This window comes from Marmota flaviventris, chromosome 10 (assembly GCF_047511675.1).
Source record: "Marmota flaviventris isolate mMarFla1 chromosome 10, mMarFla1.hap1, whole genome shotgun sequence".
In the NCBI taxonomy this organism is placed as follows: Eukaryota; Metazoa; Chordata; class Mammalia; order Rodentia; family Sciuridae; genus Marmota; species Marmota flaviventris.
Genome location: NC_092507.1, coordinates 17,438,080 through 17,463,051, shown reverse-complemented (window position 1 = coordinate 17,463,051; position 24,972 = coordinate 17,438,080). Strand labels below are relative to the sequence as shown.

General features: G+C 44.4%; 1 protein-coding gene across 1 annotated transcript; it reads left to right on the top strand.

The window, feature by feature from the left end:
* The first annotated feature begins 5,648 nt into the window (after positions 1-5,648).
* Fuca1 (alpha-L-fucosidase 1) lies at positions 5,649-21,894 on the top strand. The gene is made up of 8 exons (XM_027937380.2): positions 5,649-6,077; positions 8,029-8,163; positions 11,385-11,522; positions 13,901-14,006; positions 17,522-17,722; positions 19,527-19,714; positions 21,344-21,443; positions 21,649-21,894. The coding sequence occupies exons 1-8, from the start codon at positions 5,689-5,691 to the stop codon at positions 21,787-21,789; spliced, it is 1,398 nt and encodes a 465-aa protein (XP_027793181.1). The 5' UTR covers positions 5,649-5,688; the 3' UTR covers positions 21,790-21,894.
* Positions 21,895-24,972: the final 3,078 nt, after the last annotated feature.

Sequence of the window (24,972 nt, the reverse complement as noted above, 5' to 3'; positions counted from 1 at the left end):
CCATATTTCCATTTAATTATCCAAGACAACATTTTCCCCGTCCACTCTCTGTCCCATCCATCTTGTGAACAAGTGCTGGGCTCCGTGCTTGGGAGAGGAAATCCAGCCACAGAGACTCCACCCCAAGTCTCATGGGGCTTGTGTTCCATGTCTGCATAAAAAGAAAGTCAGAAAAAAAAAAAAAAACGACAGGAGGAAATCAGCAAGGTCATGGGACAGGGGTTGATGAAGGCCACTTCAGGTAGGGTTGACCTACTGTGTGTACAGGCCATGACTATGTCCCAGGCCCTGGGGTAAGTGCGCTGAGATGCCTCAGTTCATTTAGTCTGCATAATAATCTGACAAACAGGGCCTAGTGGCCTCCAAAAGGCAGTCACTTGTCTGAGGTCACACTGCTAACAAATGTAATTGTCCCTTGGGGTCCAAGGGGGAAATCGATTCCAGGACCTCCTCCACTCCCTACAGATGCCGATGTCCTTGGATGCCCAAAGCCCTTATATAAGAGGGGTATTTGCACATAACCTGCGTGCATTCTCCCACATACTTCGTGCGTGTGTGTGTGTGTGCGTGTGTGGTATTGGGGATGGCTCAGCTTTACCACTGAGCCACATCCTCAGCCCTTTTATCTTTTTTTTTGAGACAGGGTCTCACTAAATTAGTGAGGTTCTTGCTTAATTGCTGTGGCTAGCCTAGAACTTGCACTCCTCCTGTCTCAGCCTCCCATATCACTGGGATTACAAGCATGTGCCACCACATCCGGCCAGATAAAATTAAAAAAAAAAAAAAAAAACTTTTTAAATTTTTTAATCTGTGGTTTGTTAGATTCACACGCGCGGAACCAGTGGTTAAGGACAGCTGATTTCCCAGAGCTGGGGTTTCCAGTCTGGTTCTGTTTACTCCAAAGCCTGCCTCCTTAAACATGACCTTCTCAGCTTAGTTCAGTCCAATTTGTCTTGACTACTGCTCATTGGGCCTGATGATGGTTTTCTTGAACACCAGACCATTGCAACCCTAACTCAGCATTGTTTCTTAACATGTTCCATTCTGTACACCTGTATTAATTTCCTATAACAAATGTCCATGAACTAGGTGACTTTAAAAAACAGAAATTTATCTCCTCCCAATTCTGGAGGTCACAAGTCCAAAATCAGTAGGGCCATGATTCCTCCAGAATTGCAAGGGGAGGATTTTTCCTTGCCTCTTCTAACTTCCTATGGCTCCTAGTGTCTTTAAATTGTGGCAACATCTGTCTCTTGTCTTCATATGATCTTTAAAAAAAAATTTTTTTTAGTTGTTGATAGACCTTTATTTTGTTTGTTTATATGCAGTGCTGAGAATCAAACTCAGTGCCTCACACATACCAGGCAAGTGCGCTACTGCTGAGCCTCAGCCCCAGCCCCATTCATATAGCCTTTTTATCCCTTGTCTCTTGGTGTCTAATCTAGCATGATTTCGTGTTAATTTAATTAGCTACACCAATGAAGTCCCTAAATAAGGTCACATTCACAGGCTCCATGTAAATGTGAAGTTTTGGGGAACACTATAAAATGTTCAACCCAGTGCAACCACCAGGGACAAAGTCCACCCCTCTGGGCTGTGTTAATGACAATCATTAGCTTGTCTTCTCTGGAGCTGAGCTCTGTGCTTGCCTCTGTGTCCCCAGTGCTCAGGGAGAAGATGTTGACCTGGTCAACATCTGTAGAACTGAATTGTCTCTGAAAAGCTCCAACATGCATTTTGGAAAACCAAAATTTTATTTTCACTCACATTATGGCAAAGAAATGCCATTATTGTGTTTTTTCTGGTGCCAGAGATGGAGCCCATGGCCTTGTACATGCTAGACAAGTGCGCTACCACTGAGCTGCATCCCCTGCAAATGACACAAAATTTTTAAGTGATTTCTTATGTTCACTATTGTGGCACGTCTCTCTTATTCATTGGTGGCTTTCCCCCCTTATTTAGCAAAGAAAATGACCAAGTACGTGACAGAAAGTGGCACTCAGTAAATTTTTATTGAGTGAATACAACTAGATTTTAGGAGTCATTCAATCAAGTGCACTTCCACACAGAAGCAGAGGTTGTGGGGGGAGAGAGACAGGAAAGAGGACCCTGGATATCCCTGAGAGTTGTCCTCTGTGCTTAGGGGAAGAAACAGAACCAGACAAGGGGACAAGTCTTGCCCAAGGAGACCAGCACAGTGCCCAATGCAAGAACCCCAGGTTTTTGGTCATGCCCTTCTGCCCGCTCCCCAACAATGCCGCTCACCTATCCCGGTGGGTTGGCATTTTGGTTATGTGGGTAAGGACAAATGAAGGTCACAGTATCCCATTTTTTCTCCCCCAAGACAAGTTCTGTATGTTAAAGGCCACAGGAAGGTGGGGGCTGTGGCTCAAGTGGTAGAGTGCTCGCCTGGCATGTGTGAGGCACTGGGTTCGATTCTCAGTGCTGCATAAAAATAAAATAAAGATATTGTGTCCACCTAAAACTAAAAAATAAATATTAAAAAAAAAAAAGGCCACAGGATGCTCTGATCACTAGATGTATGGGGGTGTTTTTTTTTTTTTTTTAAGGTAACTGTGCTTACTCTTGTGACACAATTTCAACATAACCTTGCAGAGGAAGAAAAACAAAAAATAAAGAAAATACTACAGCCATTGTATTTCTGTTTTGCTCCCCAAATAAGGAAGTGCTTGGTTCTATCAACACTGGCTCTGGCCCCTCCTCCGCAGGTGGACAGAGGCACAGATTCCACTTCCCAGAAGATCTGCATCCTGGTCCCACTCTTGATCCAAATGAGCTGCCTGATCTTCCCCTCTCTGGGCCTCCGTTTCCCTCTCTGTAAAATGGGAAGAGTGTGGAAGGGATGATGGCGGAGGTCTATAAAGTCCCTTAAGGCCAGCTCCGGCATGCTGCTGTTCTCCTGCTGATCATGATGGGGGACTGACTGATGTTGTGGTGGGAATATGAGGTTAAAGGAATAAATCTATGAAATGGGCCCACTTTCCTGAGCCCACATGCTTTCTTTTCTAAAAAGCAATTTACCTACAGCCCAGCCTGGCTTAAGTTCACAGGAAACGTGGCAGTCCTCAGCAAATACTTGTTTCTTCTTAAAATGTGATTGTTTCATATTTTTAGTTGTAAATGGACACAATACCTTCAGTTTTGTATTTATTTTTATGTGGTGCTGAGGATCAAACTCAGTTCCTCATGTGTGAGGCAAGCTCTCTACCACTGAGCCATAACCTCAGTCCCAGTAAACAATCTCTTATCTGCAAGAGAAATTCAGGTCTGAAATGAGAAGAATATGAGTTACCCTGCTAAAGGCTGAGGGCAGGTTTATGACTCTTACACAGACCAGATCCCAGAACTCAAGAAGAAAAGGATAATCCCTCCAAACCATAAAATCTGTAAGAACACATTCCAGTTAGAACCAGTCAGCATGGACCGAAGTGACCTAGAATTGTCATATGGTGGGGAACTTGAAAGTCTGATGTCATCCTGCTGATAGTCAAAAGTCAAGGGGTGGACCTCAGTGCAATTCTCTAGAAACTTCCCTGGGGCCCCAATAAAACTGGCTGGCAGGAGGGGCATGTCATCCCTCTCCTCTCCAAGAGGACCCACTCTCTACCTTGAGAGTGTCCCCTTTCCCACTATCCTATCCCTTCTAATAGACTCTTGCGTGTTACTATGAGCAGCTTGTCTGAAATCTTTCTGGCCTGTTTATACAAGAATTGGGGTTCAAAGGAGGGCCTCTCTGCTGCCTCAGTTTCATGCAAGGCCCCAGCCCTATAACAATATGGGGACTGATTTGTCATATGGGACCAGGGACTTCTGACTTCCACGTGGGATCATGTGACTTCTGACTGGCCTACTTCCCACCTGACTGAGCATGTGTAACGTGTGCCAACAGTAGAGGACCTAGGTGATCTCCCTGCCAGGCAAGGTTCATACAGAGCCTCCCAGGGTCACTGTCTTGGCTCTTACTTTGCTGAACCTGGTTTTCTACAGTGTAACTGATGGCAACCTGAACGCGGGTCATGTTTGGTTTTGCTTTTGCAGTGCTGAAGATTGAACCTAGGGTCTTGGACATGCTAGACAAGAACTCTACCACTGAGCTACACCCCAGCCGCGTTTTCATAGTTAAATGCTGAACTCTTTGAAATGCCTCAGAATTCCCAAAGCAAGCTAATTCAACAGCAAAATGATCACACCTGCTCCTTCTCCCTCAGTGCCCATTCTTCTCCCTCCTCACCCCTGATGAAGGTGTTGCAAGCAAGCTATGGCATACATAGACCAAACACATCTGTGTCTTTCCACAGTGTCAGAATTGTGGCAGTTTACTGAAAACCTGTGGGTCACCTGGTAGTCATAACCCAGACAAACACAAGTTCTTCTATTCCAGCCTTAATTTCTAGTATCTGTAACACTCAAGTCACACATCACTGTATGTGTGTGTGTTTACAGAAAGGCTAAGAAAGGGTTAAAGCAACCACAGCAGTTCAGGAAGCTGGAGAGCAGACACAAAAGCAAACTGTCACTGTGTGTTGTCAGAGAAGATTATGAATCGGCAGAAGAACTCTTTCAGGGCACAGAGCTGTCAAAGCACAGGAGCTTATTCTAGTCTAGGCAAAGATCCAGAGGGAAGGCAGTTTCAGAGTGTCATCTTGGAGTGTCAGTTTGAGGCAGTGCCTGGTCATCCCAGGGAGAAGAAAACCCATCCTGCTAAAGCCCAAAGACAGAGATTTGAATTTTTATCACTGTGACGATTTTCCTGGGCAAAGCTCTTGAGGACTGATCATGTGATGGGGTCAGGGTGCTGCTCTGTCCAGTCTCCTGGTACTCCTCCTTTTGTGGACCTTGAGCGAGGTCATTGTTGCATTCAGTGGTCTGTTTTTTTCCAATTCGAGTTTGATATGCCCATGCATCCTTGTGCTTCTGATTAATTCACTGAGTCCACAGGTGGTCATTTTCTTTAGCACACTGATTTACCAGCTGGCGCTCTTAGGGCTCCTTGGTTGTGCTGGGATGACGGTGGTTGTTTACTTGTACAAACAAGGTGTAGAGTCATTCCACCTCAGCACTTAGGAGTAGTTGATGGCAAACTACTGCTCTACAAAATGGGGTAACTCAGGTTTAGGCATAGCCTGAAAACTATGGAGTAACTCTGGACAGGGCAGAGCCTGCTCTCCGCATAATGTTTCTTTCTATCATCCCTCTACTTCGTTTTTTTCTGCCGGGGCTGTTTCAATACCCCTCCAATCTGGTATGTTCTCAGGCTTCTCTTTGAAATACAGCTCAAAAGCCCCCTGTGGCTCCCATTTGCCCACTAAATAAAACTCAAGATCTAACTCCCCTACCCCTGCCAGATTACCGCAGCAAAGTGAATTATTCCCACTTTTCCCCTAAGATTCCCCAAACTCCATGATTTAACCTCGCAGTTAAACCCCCAGGGGGAAAGCTGTCATTCTTCCATCAGCGGAGCGAGCTCAACACCGACCTGCTTGCGTCTTTCACCCTTTGACCGCCAGGGGGCGCTCGAGGAAGGGCGATCCGTGGAGGAAGCGGCTCAACAGCCCGTCTGGGTCGACCCGCCCCTTTTCCTTTCCGAGCCAATCGTTAGTCAGAGGGGTGGGGCCGCTCGTCAGCTTCTGCGCGTTCAGAGCGGACGGTAAGGGTGCAGAAGCAGCGATGCCGGAGGTGGCGGAGAAGTGGCGGTTCCGTGTCGCCGCACTGCTGCTGCTGCCGCTGCTACTGCTCGAAGTGGCCAAGTCGTCGCTCTGGGGTAGTGGGCGTCGCTACACCCCCGACTGGCGGAGCCTGGACTCCCGGCCGCTGCCGGTCTGGTTCGATGAGGCCAAGTTCGGGGTGTTTGTGCACTGGGGCGTGTACTCGGTGCCGGCCTGGGGCAGCGAGTGGTTCTGGTGGCACTGGCAGGGTGAGGGACTGCCCCAGTACCGGCGCTTCATGAACGAGAACTACCCGCCCGGCTTCAGCTACCCCGAGTTCGGACCGCAGTTCACAGCGCGCTTCTTCGAACCGGAAAAGTGGGCCGACCTCTTTATGGCCTCGGGGGCGAAGTGAGTGCCGGGCTGACCCGGGCAGCAGGAGGTGGCGGGTCGGGCCGCCTGCCCAGGGCCTGCCTGACCTTAGGGTACCTCCAGGTCTTGTGTTTTGGATGCAGAATTGAACGTGGCACACCTGATCTTAAGGAGAAGGTGCTTCTGGTTGAGGATTTAAAAATAAAAGATTTCAGGCCGGATGGTCTGGAAAGCTCTCTGTATCTACACCTGTATTATCCAAAGGGCGGTCGGTACCTATCGCCCCTTCCAGATCCCCTTCCAGATCCGTAAGACAACTGGGATTCTAAATCAGTGGTCTGGAGTCAGGTCCTAGTTCCATTGTGAACTTCAGCCTCCCTGCAGCCTCCTTGGATGGTGACAGAGGGAAACTGCACGGGTTGGTTTAATGCCTCTAAGGTGGAAAGAGAGGGAAGGGAGTCTGCTGCCCAGCTCCTGGGCGTGTAGTGTATTGGGGATGCTACATGGATTCTCCCTCTTCAGCTCTTCTCAGTACCTTGCTCATAGAAAATGCTCCAGAATGGTCTGAATTGTGTTGAAAACCTGTTGGAGCTTGCGGGGAGCTGGTTCAGAGAATTGGAAGTTTGGAGAGCCCCTATGTGGGAAAGGGGTGAAGGATCCATTTCTTTGTTGAAGGCAGGGCCATCCTGAAGAAGTAAGCCTTGAGGGCCCCTGAATGGACCCGGGCTAAGTCAGGAAGTGGCTTCCCTGCCTTCTGGAAATAGTTTCTGCTTTTGACAGCGGAGAGAGGGAAGTGGGTTGAATAGAGTAAGGCCAAAGCTTCGAGGTTCCCCTGTCCTGGCTTAGACCAATCTCCCCTCTTGAATCATCTGCCATGCTTCAGGTTTCTCTTTTGATTTTCTTATACTAAAAGGAAATTACAATTGGCATTTAATGTTTCCAATTAAAGGTATGGGAATAAGACTTGAATAAGCAGAGCCAGTGTAATCTGTCTTCTGGCAGTGCTAGATACCCATAATTTACAACAACAACAATAAAATTAATATCTGGAGACAGCCTCTTTCCAAACCCCTTAGGATAAGGTGAGTAGCTCAGAGACAGAGGAAGGGGACTAATGTCCTAGACTGCAAACCTTAGGACTACAGGGTAAATACTTTCTCCACTGCATCAGGGGTCTGCAAACTGGCCAAACGTAATGGTCAGAGAATTGGAAGTTTGGAGAGCCCCTATGTGGGAAAGGGGTGAAGGATCCATTTCTTTGTTGAAGGCAGGGCCATCCTGAAGAAGTAATGCCTTTTTTTTGTTAAGGCCGAGAAAGTGAGAATGTTTTTCACATTTGCAAAGGACTGTAATAGAAGAAGAGAAGAATGTGTACAGAGGAATGTGGTTCACGAGCCTAAAACACTATCTGGCCTACAAAATCCAGGAGTTCCAGTGATGCATCGTGTGATAGCATTATCTATTTTTCTGCCATAAAAGTAAATGAAATACTGAGTCACTTGGTTATTTCAATACTTGCCCCTTTTCCATGGCCCTTTGGGTCTTTGTTACCTCTGTACATAAGAAGTTCTATAGGCTTGCTAAAACATACAGCTTACATTTCTCCCATCTGCCATTGCCAATAGAGACCTTTCTCCTTTAGGTCAAAGGGTTAAATAAAGCTAATTGTTCATACCCAGAAGGGTTGAAGAATCTGAGAGCTGAGGTATACTTTTTTTTTTTTTTTCTTACTCCTCTCCTCTCCTCTGGGCCTCCTCCTTGGCTGGAGACAAAGACTCAGATTTGCCAGCTGTGCTTCATTCCTGGAATAATACCCAAGGGTGTTGTGACTGCAGCAACATCCAGGTATCACTAATGTAGTCACCCATCCCAGTACAATTCCTGGGGTCAAGTTCTCCTGACCAGTTTAAAAGCCACAGGCAGGCTGGGCAAGTTCATGCTTGTGACCTGTTGGCCAATTCCTTTGCTCATTTGGTTTTGACATTCACAGGTATGTGGTCTTCACAACAAAACATCACGAAGGCTTCACAAACTGGCCAAGTCCTGTGTCTTGGAATTGGAACTCTAAGGACGTGGGGCCCCATCGTGATTTGGTTGGTGAGTTGGGAGCAGCTGTCCGGAGTAGGTGTGTGTCTATGGACAGCTACCCTGTTCATCTCTTTTCTTTCAGAGTTCTGTACCTAATATGCTCATGTGTATTCTAAGTTTGCACTTAACAAGGAGACTGAAGAGCTTCTAGCCTTTGAATTGTCAGTGTTTAAGTCTTAACGGTTTTCACGTGGCCACAGTGACACCTTTGGAGAAGTTCATGGAGGCTTCTGGTTGGGTGAAGCACATCCAGCGTAGACTACAGTGCTCCACCTGCATCCTGCAGAGGATCCCTCCTGGGAAGCCTTCCAGTGCAGGGCATTCACCAATGCCTGGTGGAGACCAGGGACTGGGCCTCTCATCTCTGTGTTCTCCTTAGCTATCAGCATAGAGCTTTACGCAGGAAGGGTTTGGATGATGGTAGGCCAAGTTTGGTACCGAGGTTAGCTAAAGCAGCAAACGCAATGATAGGAAGGACACACAGTTGATTCTAATTAATTTCCCTAATATTTGTCACTTAATAAGAAGTGGCTTCCCAAGATCAAAGAGATAGGGAGTGGCAGAGGTGGAATTTATTTTCTTGTTCTTGGGTGCTGGGGGTTGAACCCAGGGCCTCCTGTATGCTAAGCACGCAGTCTATCACTGAGCTACACCCCCAGCCCCGGAGTGGGGATTGGAACCCAGATATTTGCATTTTGTATCCTACAGTCCTGTACAGAGGAAAGGTGGTTTTATGCTGGGTTCAGCCTCAGCTGTGCTATGATTTGACAATGTGGTGTCCTGTTTGAGGGGTAGGCTTGCTATTGTGTATAAAGCATAGTGTGATTTGAATACATTTGAGCCTGTTCATTTATGCCCTGTAAGACAATCTCAAGGTACAATTTTTGAGAGTTGAGCTGGACACCACAAGGCTTGCAAAACCTAAAACATTTCCTAGACTTTAAGAGCAAGTTTGCCGATTCCTGTCAACTACTCATATTCAGTTCCTGATGCTATGCTTTAATCCTGATGTCAGTGTTGATTAGATCTTAAATATTGATTTGATATGAACTTTGGAGACCAGGATTTTTATCTTCTATGTGCCATTTGGTCCCAAGTCACAAGATGACATCCTAACTTTAGTTCTTACCTGTGCATTACAGTCTTAACCTTTCTTCTCACTTGCAGCATCATAATGTTTTTGTAACACTACTTTTTTTTTTTTTTTTTTTTTGTACTGGGGATTAAACCCAGGGCACTGAGCTACATTCCAGTCTTTCTCTCTCTTTTTTTTTGAAACAAGGTTTTGCTATACTTAGGGTCTTAGGCTAAGACCTTAGGTCTATACTTAGGCTAAGTTGCTGAGGCTGGCTTTGAACTTGGAATCCTCCTGCCTCAACCTCCCAAGTTCCTCGGACCATGATGGACCCATTCTTTTTTTTTTTTTTTTTAATTGACCCATAATGTGCATCTTTATGGGTTTCAGTGTGATAATTTGATGTGTGTGTACAGTGTGTCATGATCACATCAGGGTAACTAGCATTCCCATCTCCTTAAATGTTTACCATTTCTTTGTGTTGGAAGTGTCACACTCCTCTTTTCTAGTTCTTTATAAAATATGTAATAAACTGTTGTGAACCGCAGGCATCCCTCTGTGCTGGGGAACACCAGAACTTCCTCCTCTTGGGTAGCTAGATGTTGGTACCTGTTACCCAGCCCCTCTTTTTCTCCCATCCCCATCCTTCCTAGCTTAGTACCCTCTCTTTCCTCTCTGCTATGAAACTCACTATTCATAAACCAAAACAAGCTTCATTCAGTGTGGGGTGAAGCTCGGTAGTAGAGCACTTGCCTAGCCTGTGTGAGGCTCTGGGTTCCATCCCTAGCACTGACAAAAAAAAAAAATACAACTAAGATATGAAAAATTGTGCTCTATATGTGTAATATGAATTGTAATGCATTCTCCTGTCATATATGACAAATTAGAAAAAAAATTAAAAATATTTCTTATATATGGAAACAGATTATTCTAACCATATTTTATTTTGGGTATGTTAAGAACTATTAGTAAATCATAGATAAATAGAATAATAAACCTACATTCATACATTTCAACTATGTAGAAAATGTTGCAAATGATTATTTCAGAGTGATAGTATTTGGGGCATTTTGTTCTATATGCTTTTCTCTATTTTCCAATTTGTCTACAATATAGATATTTATGATTAATGATGAAAACTTTTTTTTTAATTGAACCCCAGGGTACTTAACCACTGAGCCACATCCCCAGCTCTCTCTCTCTTTTTTTTTTTTTTTTTTTAATTTTTGAGATAGGGTCTCGCTAAGTTTCTTAGGGCCTTGCTAAGTTGCTGAGGCTGACTTTGAACTTGCAATCCTGCCTCAGTCTCCTGAGCTTCTGGGATTACAGGTGTGTGCCAGTGCCCCCGGCTTGAAAACATTTTTTTTAAAAAAGGAATATATGTTACTGAAATAATTGTCATAAAAATAGTTTAAATGACTTTTGATTGTGTGTGTGTGGTGCTGGGAATTGAACCCAGGACATTGGACTTTCTAAGCAAGTGCTTTACCACTGAGCTACATCCCCTGCCTTAAGTGACATTTTGGTGTTAAGGTATCTATGTGTAAAAGTAGTTATATTTATTATCAAAACAGTACATGGGGCTGGGGTTGTGGCTCAGTGGTAGAATGCTTGCTTAGCACATGTGAGGCACTAAAAATAAATAGGTAAGATAAAGATTTTGTGTCCAACTACAACATCTGCAATAACAACAAAATAAATTAAAATTTAAAAAAAAGTGCATGAGCTCCTGGGTTTGGTCCTTAGCATCCCCAAATGCACACTTGCGCGCGCGCGCACACACACACACACACACACAGTAACCAATATTTTTGCTTAAGTAGATGAGGAGAAATAATTTAAGGGCTGGGAATGCAGCCCCATGCTAGAACACTTGCCTACCCTGTGTGAGGCCCTGGGTTTGATCTCAGCCCTACAAAAAAGAAAAAGTGGGAGGGAAAGGGAAGAGAGAATTGAAGTAAATGGGTTTGGTCTCTCTCTCCTGCATGCCCTTAAGAGTGGATTTCACTGGGGCTGGGCCTGGGGCTCAATGGTGGAGCGCTTGCCTAACATGTGTGAGGCACTGGGTTTGGTTCTCAGCACCACATATAAATAAATAAAGGTCCATTGACAACTAAAAAAATGTAAAGACAAATTATTTGTCCTTTGCTTAATGACGGTTTCCATCTGCCTTTCTGTTTAAGGAACCTGCGCTACGGCCTCTACCACTCACTCTTAGAGTGGTTCCATCCACTCTACCAACTGGATAAGAAAAATGGCTTCAAAACTCAGAATTTTGTCAATGTAAAAACAACTCCAGAGCTGTACCACCTTGTTAACAGGTATGTTAACATACAGAAACCGAAATGATTTCAGCCTTGTGACTTTATCAATGAAATCAGAGCTCCTGTAGGAGGCTGTTAGAGGAGGAGGGAAGGCCAGGCCCAGTGGCCACTCAGAGGGCTAAGGCAGGAGGATCACAAGTTCGAGGTGAACCTCAGTAACTTAGTGAGACCCTGCTTCAAAGTAAAAAACAAAGGGCTGAGGATGTTGCTTCATTTTAGAGCCCTCCCAGGTTCAGTCCCCAATACTGCGAACATTTTTTAGAGAGGAGTGGGGGCAGGTATGAAAAAAATCTAGAAAATTTCAAATAATAAAAGTGGTGGCTGTGGTTGTATTATTAGGGCAAAATACACTTTCCTCCTACTTTTTGAAACTTCTGTAATGTGATTATATTGTCTTTATAAATTGAAACAATCTCCCAAAATCCAGAGTGGGAGTAAGTCAGGACTTCTCTTTCCTCCTTGCTTTCCATTTTCATTACATTAAGGACCCTGGAGACGGGGTGAGTTGTCTAACAGATTGGGTATTATTGTCACTTAGAAGCCTTCAACAGATCACCCTGCTGGGTCTCAGATTCTCAGTAAGGTAGTGATAATAATTCCTTCTATGTAGGACTTAAGAATAATACATAGAATATATCCGTCACAGTGCCTGGGACTGAGTAAAGGTTACTGAGATCATCATTCTTTGTGCTGGCTGTGGTGGCACATACGTGTAATCCCAGCGATTTGGGAAGTGTAGGCAAGAGGATCACATGTTCAAGACCAGTTTCAGCAACTTAGCAAAGTCCTGTCTCATAAATAAAAAGGGGCTGGGAGTATAACTCCATGGTTAAGCACCCCTGAGTTCAATCCCCAGTACCCAAAAAAGAGAAAAGAAGAGAAAAAGGGCTGGGGGTTTAGCTCAGTGGTGGAGTGTCCTTGGTTTCAATCCCTAGTGCCACAAATACAAAAAAAAATTAAAAGTTGGGGCTATAACTCAGTGTAGAGTTCTTACCTAGTATGTGCAAGGCCTTGGCTTCAGTCTGAAGAACTGCAAATGAGAAGGAGGAAGAGAGAGGCCCCTTCCACTTCAGAATTTGCCACTAGTCTTCACCGTGTTTATTCCCAGTTGCCCTATTGTACCTGGGGCCATTCCAGATGGTAGACCCTTGAACTTAAGGGGCAGCCCACTCTGCCTGAACTCTATTTCAGGACCATGACAATAACAACATGTCTTGGGTCCGATTCTACCCTGAGGACTTCTCTAAGGAAACAGTATCATTGTAGGAGGCCTAGAGAGGGCCTGTCCAGAGACAGATCTGGACATTACTAATCTTGTATGGCCTTGAATAAACTATGCAATTTTTCTAGAACTCAGATTTTTTATCTGTGAAATGGAGTTAATACACCACAGAGTCATGAGAACTAATAGAATTAGTGAGTATAAGCTGCCTAGTACAATTTTTTTTTTTTTTGTACTGGGGATCGAACCCAGGGACACTATCATTGAGCTACATCCCTAGCCCTTTGTATTTTTTACTTTAAGACAGGGTCTCACTGAGGTGCTGAGGTTGGCCTCAAATTTTCAGTCCTCCTACCTCAGCCTCCAGAGTCGCTGGAATTACAGGTGTGCACCACCACACCCTTCTGTCAATACATCTTTTTTGGGGGTGGTTCCAGGAATTGGACTCAGGGGCACTCAACCACTGAGCCACATCCCCAGCCCTGCTTTGTATTTTATTCAGAGACAGGATCTCACTGAGTTTCTTAGTGCCTCGCTGTTGCTGAGGCTAGCTTTGAACCATGATCCTCTTGTCTCAGCCTCCTGAGTACTGCTGGGACTACAGGTGTGTGCCACCGTGCCTGGCTTCTCAATACATGTACCACTTTTTTTTTTTTTTTTTTTTTTTTTTGGTACCAAGGATTGAACTCAGGGGCACTCAACCACTCAGCCACATCTCTGAACATTTTTGTATTTTATTTAGAGACTGGGTCTTGCTGAATTGCTCAGGGCCTAGCTAAGTTGCTGAGGCTGGCTTTGAACTCACAATCCTCCTGCCTCAGCCTCCCAAAAGGCTGGGATTATAGGTGTGTGCCACTGCACCCAGCTGGAGCACCATTGTTAATTGGTTTTAGTTGCTGGAAGGAAACCAGATGGCATATTGCAACTCCTTTTTCTAGAAAAAGTTTGGGAGGAGACATACCAGAGAGCTCTTTGTTTAATCAGTGGTTATGATGACAAACTGATGTGTGGTCACTGTCTCTTTAGTTTCTACATCATCCGCACAGCAGCACTTATATGGTACTTTCAGACTTTTAAAATATTTGTAACAAAGATCAGTCCACAAGATGGATGCACTCAGACAGTAACCTCTTCTTGGTCACATGTCTTCCAGCTACAAGCCTGACATCATCTGGTCAGATGGGGAGTGGGAGTCTCCCGATACTTACTGGAACGCCACTGGTTTTCTTTCTTGGCTCTACAATGATAGCCCCATCAAGGTAGGTGACTGCAGGACTTATTTATCTGTTAGGATAAAAGAAAACACAAGATCTGGAGCACTAACAGGAACAGCAGCAGCGACGAAGAGCTATACTGGCAGGGCTGGGCGCCTAACAGCTGTGAAACCTTCCTTCTTTACCCTCAAGTCCTGGAGAACAAGCCACCCTCTTCTCCTTGCATTCTTGGTTTTGATAACGTAGGTTTAAGTGGCATTTAATTCAGGTAGAATGGAAATAGCATATAGAGTTCTCAGGCCACTTACAGAGAAAAATAAACTTATCAAACACATATTATAAATGAGAACAGCCCCAAATTAATATGTAACAAAAATTAAGCGATGAGAATAAAATGTGCATGTCTGTGGTCCCACCCACCCTACATCAGTTATGTAGTTTAATTCTCTAGGGGCAAGGTCCTTTCCCTCGTATTCAAACTTTGGTGGGTATACTGCCTACCCTGACTCGCTCCCCACAATCAACACTATTAGCCAGTGCATGATGGCTGCTCATTTATGGTTTATATTGTGGTGCTTTTACAAAGCAGCAGAAATCTCAGTATTGATCATAGAAAATTCAATATTTCATATTCTAGATTTGTTGTAGACTTTTTTAAAAAAATTTGAAATCTAAAACCAGTTTAAGTGTTGGGAATGTGACTAAATGGTAAAGAGCTTGCCTAGCATGTTTGAGGCCCTGTGAGTTCAATTCCCAGAAACCACTGCAAAAACAAAAACAAAAAACCAGCTTGGGGGCTTGTTTGTAGCTCAGTTGTAGCTGTAGTGAGTGCTTAGAATACACCAAGCCCTGGATTCAATTCCCAGCACCAAAAAATAAAAATAAAAGTTGAACTAAAATTCGTTAGTAGATTCATAAGCCTCTAAGGATCTTGTTGGGTAGCTATTACTAAACTTAGAATATGGGTACAAAGAAAAAGAAGAAAGAGACCCTGTGTGGTGAACAGAGAGATTACAGATGGTTTCCAGGGAGAATGTAGGGATTCCTAGGTGTGCAGTTCAACCCTAGGTAATTAACATAATTAACTGATATAATGTCATAATTGTCCACATACCTGTCTCCTGTAAGTCTCTGCTTACTTTTTAAGGGCAACAGCTGTATTTTAGTCACCTTAGATACCCCAGGACCTGCCACAGGTTGAGCCTTATACTAGTTGCTGAGTATATAGTTAATGAGTGGATGGCTACTGAACCAAGAATGGAGATGGTTTAAACCTCAGGTTTCTTTTCTTTTTTTTCCTTTTTTTAATTTTTCCTTCCAGGGTCCTGGGGATGGAACCCAGGGGCACTCTACCATTAAGCTATATCACCAGCCCTTTTTATTTTTATTTTCTTTTTAAGTTGCCCAGGCTGGCCTTGAACTTGGGACCCTCCTGCCTTAGCCTCCCAAGTAGCTGGGATTATAGGTGTGTACTACCATGCCCAGCCAACACCCCATTTTTCTCTGAAGTGGATTTTACATACACATTCAAGGTGTATACCCAAGAAGCCAGGTCATTTGCTATGTGGGGTTACCGTCAAGTTTCTGCAGTTCAGGAGCACAACAAAAAGAAAAAAGATTAAGCAAAGATGCAGGATTAGAAAAGGGAAGAAATATCAACTCAGGGCTGTTTTAAAAAAAACCCATTGAGCCAGGCACAGTGGTACATGCCTATAATCCCAGCAGCTCAGGAGGATTGAAAGTTTGAGGCCTGCCTCAGCAATTTAGCAAAGCCCTAAGCAATTTAGCAACATCCTGTCTCAAAATTAAAAAAAAAAAAAATTAAAAGAAGGGCTGGGGACATGGCTCAGTGGTTAAACACCCCTGGGTTTAATTCCTAATACCAAAAAAAAAAAAAAAAAAGCATATCAAGACTCTGGGGTGCAGCTCAGTGGTAGAGCAGTTGCCTGACATGTACAAGGTCCTGGGTTTGATCCCCAGCAGTGCTGGAAGAAAAAAAAAAAACAACACAGGGAGACAGTCTTTTGGGCTGTCATAGCAACTCCACAGCAAACAGAACGTTTGGTGTGGATGTGTCTCTACCTATTTATACACCAGCTTTGCAGATATATGGGACTGTAGATGGCTCCCTACTTCCTCAAGGATTGATTAGGAGCCAGCTTTATGGCACACAGTATGTGGAGCCCTGCAGTTTCAGAATTGTCGGTTTCTGCTCTTAAGGAACTGCAGTCTGAAGGGAGTGAGAGGATGCATTGTAGGGTGATCAGTAAGACAACAGAGGTGTGTCCTAAGTCCCCACAATCTGCCAGAAGCATGGGGTACCCAGTTAGACTGTGAGTATGAAGAAGTTCAAGGCTGTGTCTGTCCTTGAAGGACCGAGTATATAGACAGGGGTGCAGATCCTCTCAGGCTGAGAGGGAGGTAAAGGAGGCAGGAATGAGGGCTTCCTGAGTGACCATTCTGTGCCAGGGCCATGATGCTATCATTTTTATCCTTTTGAAAGTCCCCAGGAGGTAGGTAATTTTCCTTTGGTTGGTTTGTAGTCAGTTGAGTTTTGTTTTTTGTTCGTTCATTTGTTTTTACAGATAACTAGACTTACAAGGTAAAATCACCTGCCTGAGTTCCTCTGACTCACAGGTGGGACCCTCAGAGCCCCTGGTGAACTCACCCTTTGAGTTTTTGGTTTTGTTGTTGTTGGGTTTTTTCCTTGACCCTTTCAATTCTGATGATGTCCAGATATTAATAATTGAGCATAGGACCTTGAATCAAACTAGCTACAAACAACAAATGTTTTCTTTTGCTTTGGTCCTCAACTAGCTTCATAGGAAGAATGTCCATAGTAATGTGATTGGCCTTAAAACAGGCAAGAAAGTAGAATTTTGTTTTTATTGAATGTCCTTCTGCCAATTAAGAGCTGATAGTGTTATTAAAATACACTGCTATATATTAAATATCACAGTAAGATATTCTGTGTAGTGATTTCTCTTAATCAGCTAAATCTTGAAAGAAGAAAATGATTATTTGCTGGCTTTAGTGTTGTGTAATAGTAGGTGACCTGAGCTGGACTCAGATGCCTAATTCCTTGTCCCAGCTTTGGACACTGCCCAGGGACAAGACCTCAGATGAGTCTTTCCTCTACATTCTTCCTCTTGTAAAGTGGCTGGTCCTCAAAGCAGCCTCTCCTGGCTCTGCTATCTATCATATGTCTCTGGACAGGGTCTCATCCTCAGCCTCTGGTGACATTTGGGGCTGACTATTCCTTTGTTTTGGGGGCTATCCTGTGCCCTACAGGGTGTGTCACAGCATCCTAGGCCTCTGCCCACCAGAAGGCAGCAGCGCCACCCCAGGTGGGACAACCAAGAATGTCTCTGACCTTTCCCAGATGCCCCGCCAGGACTAACCCTAACCCTAACCCTAACCCTAACAGATCTGTCCCTATTTGAGACCCTCTGCTTTAGGTTCACTGTTCCTACTTCCAAGTAGACTCTTATCCTATCAAACTGCGTCTTGCGGAGGAACCAGGTGGTGTTACTCCAATGACCCAGCCCTTCCTCCTTCAGGCTAAGGTGGTGGTAAATGATCGATGGGGTAGGAACACTTCCTGTCACCACGGAGGGTTCTACAACTGTCAAGATAAATTCCGGCCACAGAGCTTGCTGGACCACAAATGGGAGATGTGCACCAGCATCGACAAGAACTCCTGGGGCTATCGTCGGGACATGATCATGGCGGATATCTTGAGTGAATCTGAAATCATATGGGTAAGTGCCCTCCAAGTTATTTTTTAACTATTTTCCTCAAGTGGGATGGAAGCATCTGGATAGAAGGGCAGGTTGATAGAACCCTCTAGAGCTACCGAACCCAGGAACAGAGACCTGTCCTAAGGAAATAATTGCAAATACCGAAGAAAGTTTTACATATAGAAATGTGCTCCCAGGATTATTTTTATTTAGTCATATGGGTGGTTTCAATTTCTTGCAGCCATAAAGAGATAATAAAGTAAATTTGAGAATTTTTTAAACCAGTAAAATGTTGAACATAATAGCGGCTATTGCTCAGTTACTGAGTGAAAAATATCATGTATTGTAGCTGTACAGAAGGAACCACATGGGAGCTGAGTGCAGTGGCTCATGCCTGTAATCCCAGATACTCAGGAGGCTGAGGCAGGAGGTTTGCAAGTTTAAGGCCAATGTGGGCAACTTAATGAGACCCTGTCTCAAAATTAAAAGAGAGTAGAGTGCCTTTGGACTCAATCCCCAGTACCACAATCAATCAACCAATCAATAAAAATAGATGAAGCCAGGTGTGGTGATGCACACCTATAATCCCAGCAACTTGGGGGACTGAGGCAGGGGGATTGCAAGTTTAAGGCCAGCCTCAGCAATCTAGCAAGACCCTATCTCAAAAAGTGCTAGTGGGGGCTGGGGCTGTAGCTCAGTGGCAGAGCACTTGCCTCACACCTGTGAGGCACTGGGTTCCATCCTCAGCACCACATAAAAATAAACAAATAAAATAAAGGCATGCTGACCATCTACAACTACAAAACGAAAAAACTTTTTTAAATGTGCTAGGGATGTGACTCAGTGGTTAAGAAACTTTAGGTTCAATTCCCAGTACCAAAAAATAGAAAAGTCAAAAAATAAAGATAAGATTAACTGCACAGGAAAAAGACTGAAAGGAGATAGCCTAGGTAAGTGGTGTGGAGTCTTTGGAGGGCTGTAATGGATTCTCCTTTTTTTTTTTTTTTTTGGTATTAGGGATTGAACTCAGGGTCACTTAACCACTGAGCCACATTCCCAGCCCTATTTTGTCTTTTATTTAGAGACAGTATCCCACTGAGTTGCTTAATGCCTTGCTATTGCTGAGGCTGGCTTTGAACTCTTACCTCAGCCTCCTGAGCCACAGGGATGACAGGTGTGCGCCACCACGCCTGGCTGGATTCTCCTTTTTAAAATATTGTGTATCCAACCCAAGTGTTTCTGTAACCTTGAAGGGCACTTGCTTGAGGTCAGAGTGAACACACACACACACAGGCCCCAGTGCAGGAGCCTCGCAGACTACCTCTCTTTACAGCAGTCCTTCCAAAGGGGCACCCTGTGGCCCACATGATGAATGTCCTGAAGTCCCTTGCATCTCTCCTAGCCCAGTGTCCACAGCAGCCATTCAGAATCTCTCCTGTCTGACCCCTGTATTCCCTGTCAGTCTGTCTGTCTTTCCACACTCCTATGGATCCGGCCACTGCAGAGTGCTCTCCTCTCCTGCCCCACTCTCTCCTTGTGCTACTAGACCCAACCCTTCCCGCTGTGCCCAGCACCATGAGAAGCGCAGTCTCATGAGAAGAGCCTGTGACCTCGCCCTTGAATTCAGTTAACATGTTCTCCATCTTATAGCAGGATCTTTGTTTTCTCATGTGAGCCCGTCCTGCTTCTATAACAACAAAAATATGAATGATTTTTAAATGTTCAGGGATATTTGCAAGGCAGGAAGGAGTGCCCTCGAGTCTTCTTCTCTGGCTCGGTGTGTATTCTAAGCATTAAGCCAGGGTTTCACCATGTCCTTCTTTAGGAACTGGTTCAGACTGTGAGTTTGGGAGGCAACTATCTTCTCAACATCGCACCAACCAAAGATGGATTGATCGACCCCATCTTCCAAGAAAGGCTCCTTTCTGTTGGCAGGTGGATGAATGTCAACGGGGAGGCCATCTATTCCTCCAAACCTTGGCGGGTGCAATTCGAAAAGAACGCCTCTGTGTGGTAAGTCTCATCTTGTGATGCGCACAGGAACAGGGTATGGCCCAGTCCACGGTGACCTGCCAGGCTAGACGTGGTCTTGAGGAATCCAGCGGCTATTGAGCCGTACACTCTGTGACCCAGGTGGGTTATGTCTTAGTACCCCAGGATGGCGGGCTGGGAAGGCAGGCGGGGTCTGGCGGACAGGAAGGAGCCACAGTGCATTGGTCAGTTTGGTTGTGATTCTCACCCTGTGTGTTAGTCAGCTTTTTATTGCTCTGATCAGAATCTGACAGTAACAACTTAGAGAAGGAAAAGTGTAGTTTGGCTCATGGTTTCAGAGTTTCAGTCCAGACCCAAAAGACGTGCCCCCAGGGACCTGTAGTTACCACCAGTAGTCTATCGCGTTACTAATCCAGCTAATGGAGCACTCCACTGATTGGGTCACAGCTCTCATAATCTAATCATTCTACTGCTAAACATTCTTGCATTAACACAGGTTTTGGGGGACATCACATGTCTAGATCAGAAGACCCTGCCTTCTAAAATCGTACTAGTTGATGCTCATAGAACACCTACAATGCACAGGGCTCCATTCTAAATTGTTTCCATGCATACTTGGACTTCAGGAGCTAGTGATTTGATATTAGCCTTGGTGTTTTCAACTGCAAAAGGGAGTGATGATACTTACCTTTGTAGAGTTGTTTGAAGACTAGCTAGGTGTAAAGGTGCACACCTGTAATCTCAGAGATTCAGAGGCTGAGGCAGTAGGATTGCAAATTCGAGGCCAGCCTCAGCAACTTAACAAGGCCCTCAGCAACTTAGTGAGACCGTGTCTCAAAGGAAAAAATAAAAAGGGATGGGAATGTGATTCAGTGGTAAAGCACCCCTGGGTTCAATCCCTAGTACCAAAAACAAAAAAAAAAAAAATTGTTTTTAAGACTAAATGAGCTAATATGTATAAAGCACCCAGCAAACTCTAAGTGTTCAAAAAAATATAACCTCTGATGTCTTACCCAAGAGCCAAAGAGCTTGGGTCTTCAGATCAGGGGAAACACACTATTCCTTCTGTTTGGTTGAGTTTTTCTATTAAGTGATTTTCACCCTCTTCCCTAAACATAATGAAATCTCAGGACAACAAACTCATCTTCATTGCAAACCTTGCCCTTGCTCTATTCCCTATTTTCTCATGAATTTGGAGTGGGAAAAAAAAGATTTGAAAATAAATGGCTTCAATGTAAAACCACTAGTGTAAGAGATCAATAAAAATAAAACTCAAGGGCTGAGGCTGTGGCTCAGTGGTAGAGCATTCGCCTAGCATTCATGAGGCACTGGGTTCGATCCTCAGCACCACATAAAATAAAATAAAATAAAGATATTGTATCCACTTAAAACTAAAATATATATATATATATATATATATATATATATATATATATATATAAACAATATAGTAGAGGGGGGGAAAGATATCAAGAGAGTTTTATAGACTGCTGCCTTCCTGCAGCCCTTAATTGGTTTTGCATTATTAGTGCTTCTTAGAAGAAGTGAGAGCCAAGGTCTTGGATCTGGTAAGCAGTTGAAAGCAGAATTCATAAGATTATCCAGGTGATAAACAGGTATCTTTGACAATGATATCTCTTTTCTTCCCAGGTATACCTCACAAGAATTAGCTGTTTATGCCATTTTTTTACGTTGGCCAGAAAATGGAATCTTAAACATCATATCCCCCATAACTACACCAAATACAAAAGTAAGAGCCCACTCAGTCCTTTCTAAGATGCACCTTTTTCTAAAGAGCCGGCAGGGCTTCTCCCCACCTCCTGTATTCTCCAGGTTCCTCCCGTATCCACGCCTGTCAGAGGTCTTCCCTGCCCCGAGCCAGCATGGCGCTGCCGGCCACAGTCTGTGCGGGCAGGGGCATCACTGGGTTCCCCATTCCCTTTTGCTTCCTGCAGATCTCAATGCTCGGAATCCAGGGGGATCTGAAATGGGTTGAACGCCAGGACGAAGGTCTCCTCATCTCTCTGCCCCTGTTGCTGCCCTCTGCTCTCCCAGTGGGGTCTGCTTGGACTATAAAGCTGGTAGGAGTGGAATGACCGCAGGAGTTCAAGAGGCCGGGGACTCTGCCTGCTGTGTGCTGCTTTGATTTTCTTTTTTAATAGTACCATCATTATAATAAAGTAATTTCTTCCCTATCCAGAGATGGCTTTTCCAGAATGTTCTAATCCAGGAAACTGATCACATTACACTGGTGATTAATAGATCAGAAATCCATTGCTAACATTTCGCTCTCTGGTCATCAAAAGAAGGGACTGGACAGTTAAACCGAGTTCACCCACTCCTATATTTGGGGATTATCTACAATGGAAATTTCCTTCCATTTTCGGTTTAACCTTCCACTTAGAATTTTACATAGAAAATAAGCTAAGCCACTTGCTGCCTGTGGGAGGAGGCAGGCAGGGTTTGGCAAGCTCAACTACCTGGTCTTTGGCCAGCATCAGGTGTCAGCAAACTGTTTCCCAAAAGGACAGGAGAGCCTGGAGGGGAAGGAAAGACTTGCCAGGCTGCTGGTGGTCGACTCTCAGACATTTCTGAGCAAACCAAGGGCTCTGAAGTCGAGTATGCTTACAGTGGAACCATTAAGAGAAAGAATGTGATTCTGCCCTGCTTTTTAAAATATGATCAAATAAATTTATAAGTCAAATCATTTTTACCAAAAACCATGTTGTAGCTTTCTTTCCCTTGTTTCAATTTGGAGTGCTGATAGCTTTATGATCAGTTTCTGGTTGGTTGGTTGATTTTAAAGAAAGAAAAAGCTTGTCAGGCCTCCTAAATGCAGAACAAAGAATGCAACCCTGTGGTTTTGCATCCTGCTGCTAGCTTTTGGTATCTTTCTTCTGAGTGATTACCAGTTCAGCTTCTTGCATTACTATTTATCTAGTCAATCTTTCTATTTTTTGGTACTAGGGATTGAACCCAGGGGCATTTATCCACTGAACCACATCCCCAGCTCCCCCCCACCCACCCTTTTTTGAGACAGTCTTACTAAATAGCTTAGGGCCTCCCTAAGTTGCTGAGGCTGGCTTTGAACTTGCAATCCTCCTGCCTCAGCCTCCTGAGCCACTGGAATAACAGGCAGGCACCACTGCACCCAGTTTCTATTTCTTTTTTATTTAAGATATATTTAGAAATCTTTACCCAACAGTTAAAGAATATTTTTCTCAAAATAAAGATCCATGGACAACTAAGAAAATATTTTAAAATTTTATTTTTAAATTAAAAGAATCTAAAATACCAAAAAAGCAGTATCAAATGACCCACATAGTGGTTTTACAACTGTCATTGTTCATGCTTATGGGACAATAATAACTTGGGGAAGAAATCTTCCTAAGGAAAATGTTTCATTTTCTTTTAATGGTTAACGTCGAAAACAAGTCTGAAACATAACGAGCAGTGTAGTATCAGCACAAAGAAATTAGGAAGAACACACCAAAGAAGGCAGAAGTATCTCTAACAGAAGACTCAAAAGGAAGGGGTAAAAGAAAACTCCTCATAAAAAAGACACTAGACCCAGGAGGTTTCACAGGTCAGCCACAGGAACCTGCAACAAAGTTGGAAGTTGTACAGCTTTTCAGACTAGGAAAAGGAAACACAACTCTCATGATATAATCATTTTGATGCCACAATTAAGATGAGAGATAAAAGAATAACCCTCTCCATACATGAACAATAATGCAAAAAGTTCTAGGCAAAATATTGATTGGCAAACTGAATCCAGGAAATATTCATGAGAACATAAATCAGGGCTGGGAATGTAGCTCTGTGGTCCAGCAAGTACCTGGCCAGCAGAAGCCAGGTTTGACCCCAGCGCCACACACACACACAAATCACATCACAATTGGCTACTTCAGGAATTCAAGGTTACCTTCACATTTTGTGAATTTTGATAATATTCAAAATATTTGTGATTTTATAAAAAGATGACAAAGCAAGTCTTTCTAAAAGATATTTAGAAGTAAGTCTTTGCAATCGGGAATATGGTGGGGTGTCCCCTATCACTGTATTCCATATCTGGGGGGAGGTCCTAATAGATGCAGTAACACAAGTAAAAGAAAAAGGGGCATAAGGAGCAGCAAGGATGAAACCAAGCTGTCATTGTTCTCGGATGATGTTAACTACACAGAAAACGAGTCGTTGAATCAATAAAAATCAATTGCACTTCTTCAATCCAGGAATTAGGAAACCGGGGTGGGGGTGGGGGATCCCATGTACCATAACAAAAGACTTCAAGACTCTAAAACAAAATTAGCAAGAGACTTCCCACCGTCGCACTCCAACGGCCTCCAGTTTCCAACAGCCCTCTCCCAAGGGAGCAGGTGCAGATGGGCGGGAGACGCGCGGGCCCAGAGCACGGGCTCAGGGCTCCGCCCGGGGCTTGGGCTCGGGCTCCGCGCAGGGACTGCCCGGAACGTCTCGCTCAACCTCGTTGAGTGACTCCACAGTCGAAGTAACTCTTCGCGGCGCCAGCAGTGTCCCCAGCTCCTGCGTCTTCCAGCAGGTACCAAATGTCTGGAGCGCTTGGGGGGCGCGAGTCCAGCATGGTTCCTGCAGGACCGTAGCTCTGACTCTTGGAAGATTCCATCGCAAAGCCCGCCCCTGCTCCGCAAGACCTCAGTGTTGCGTCTGGCGTCTTAAGTAAATCCTCGCCAGGGTGCTTGCTATGAACACGGATGGCTTTTCAGTTCCTTTAAAAAATGATTCCCAAAATGTAGCTCCAAGGATATCGATGGGTACATTTGTGCGGCTGGGTATTGCTTGAGAAAGGCTGCTATAAAAACAGATCCAACTCCTTTGAAAATCGAGTCCCCAACTGTGTTCCCCAAGTCGCCAAGACCAGATTGCGTCTCCAGTCTAGAGTAAATCCGTGATTTTGGATCGCGATTCCAGATTCCAGAATGGTTAAGTGGGAGTCAAGTGTGGTCCAACTCCTCACAGAATCCAGGTGCGCGATGTGATTCTTCCTCTCAGCCTCCCTGATCAAGGAGAATAGTCTGTGGAGGGTGACAGGCCTGGATGGTTTGCTGTGAAGACTTCCACAATAGAAGTCCAAGGGGTGTCTCCCCCTCCAGCGTTCCAGACTGTACAGATGTTTCTAGCAAATCTGCATCTCCTAAATCCCCGCTGGAGGGTCTTTCTCAGTGGCAACAGTCAACTGAATGCCTTACAAGATTTGCCATCAACAGGAAAGTCTGAGGTCACTAGTACTGAAATTACCAGAA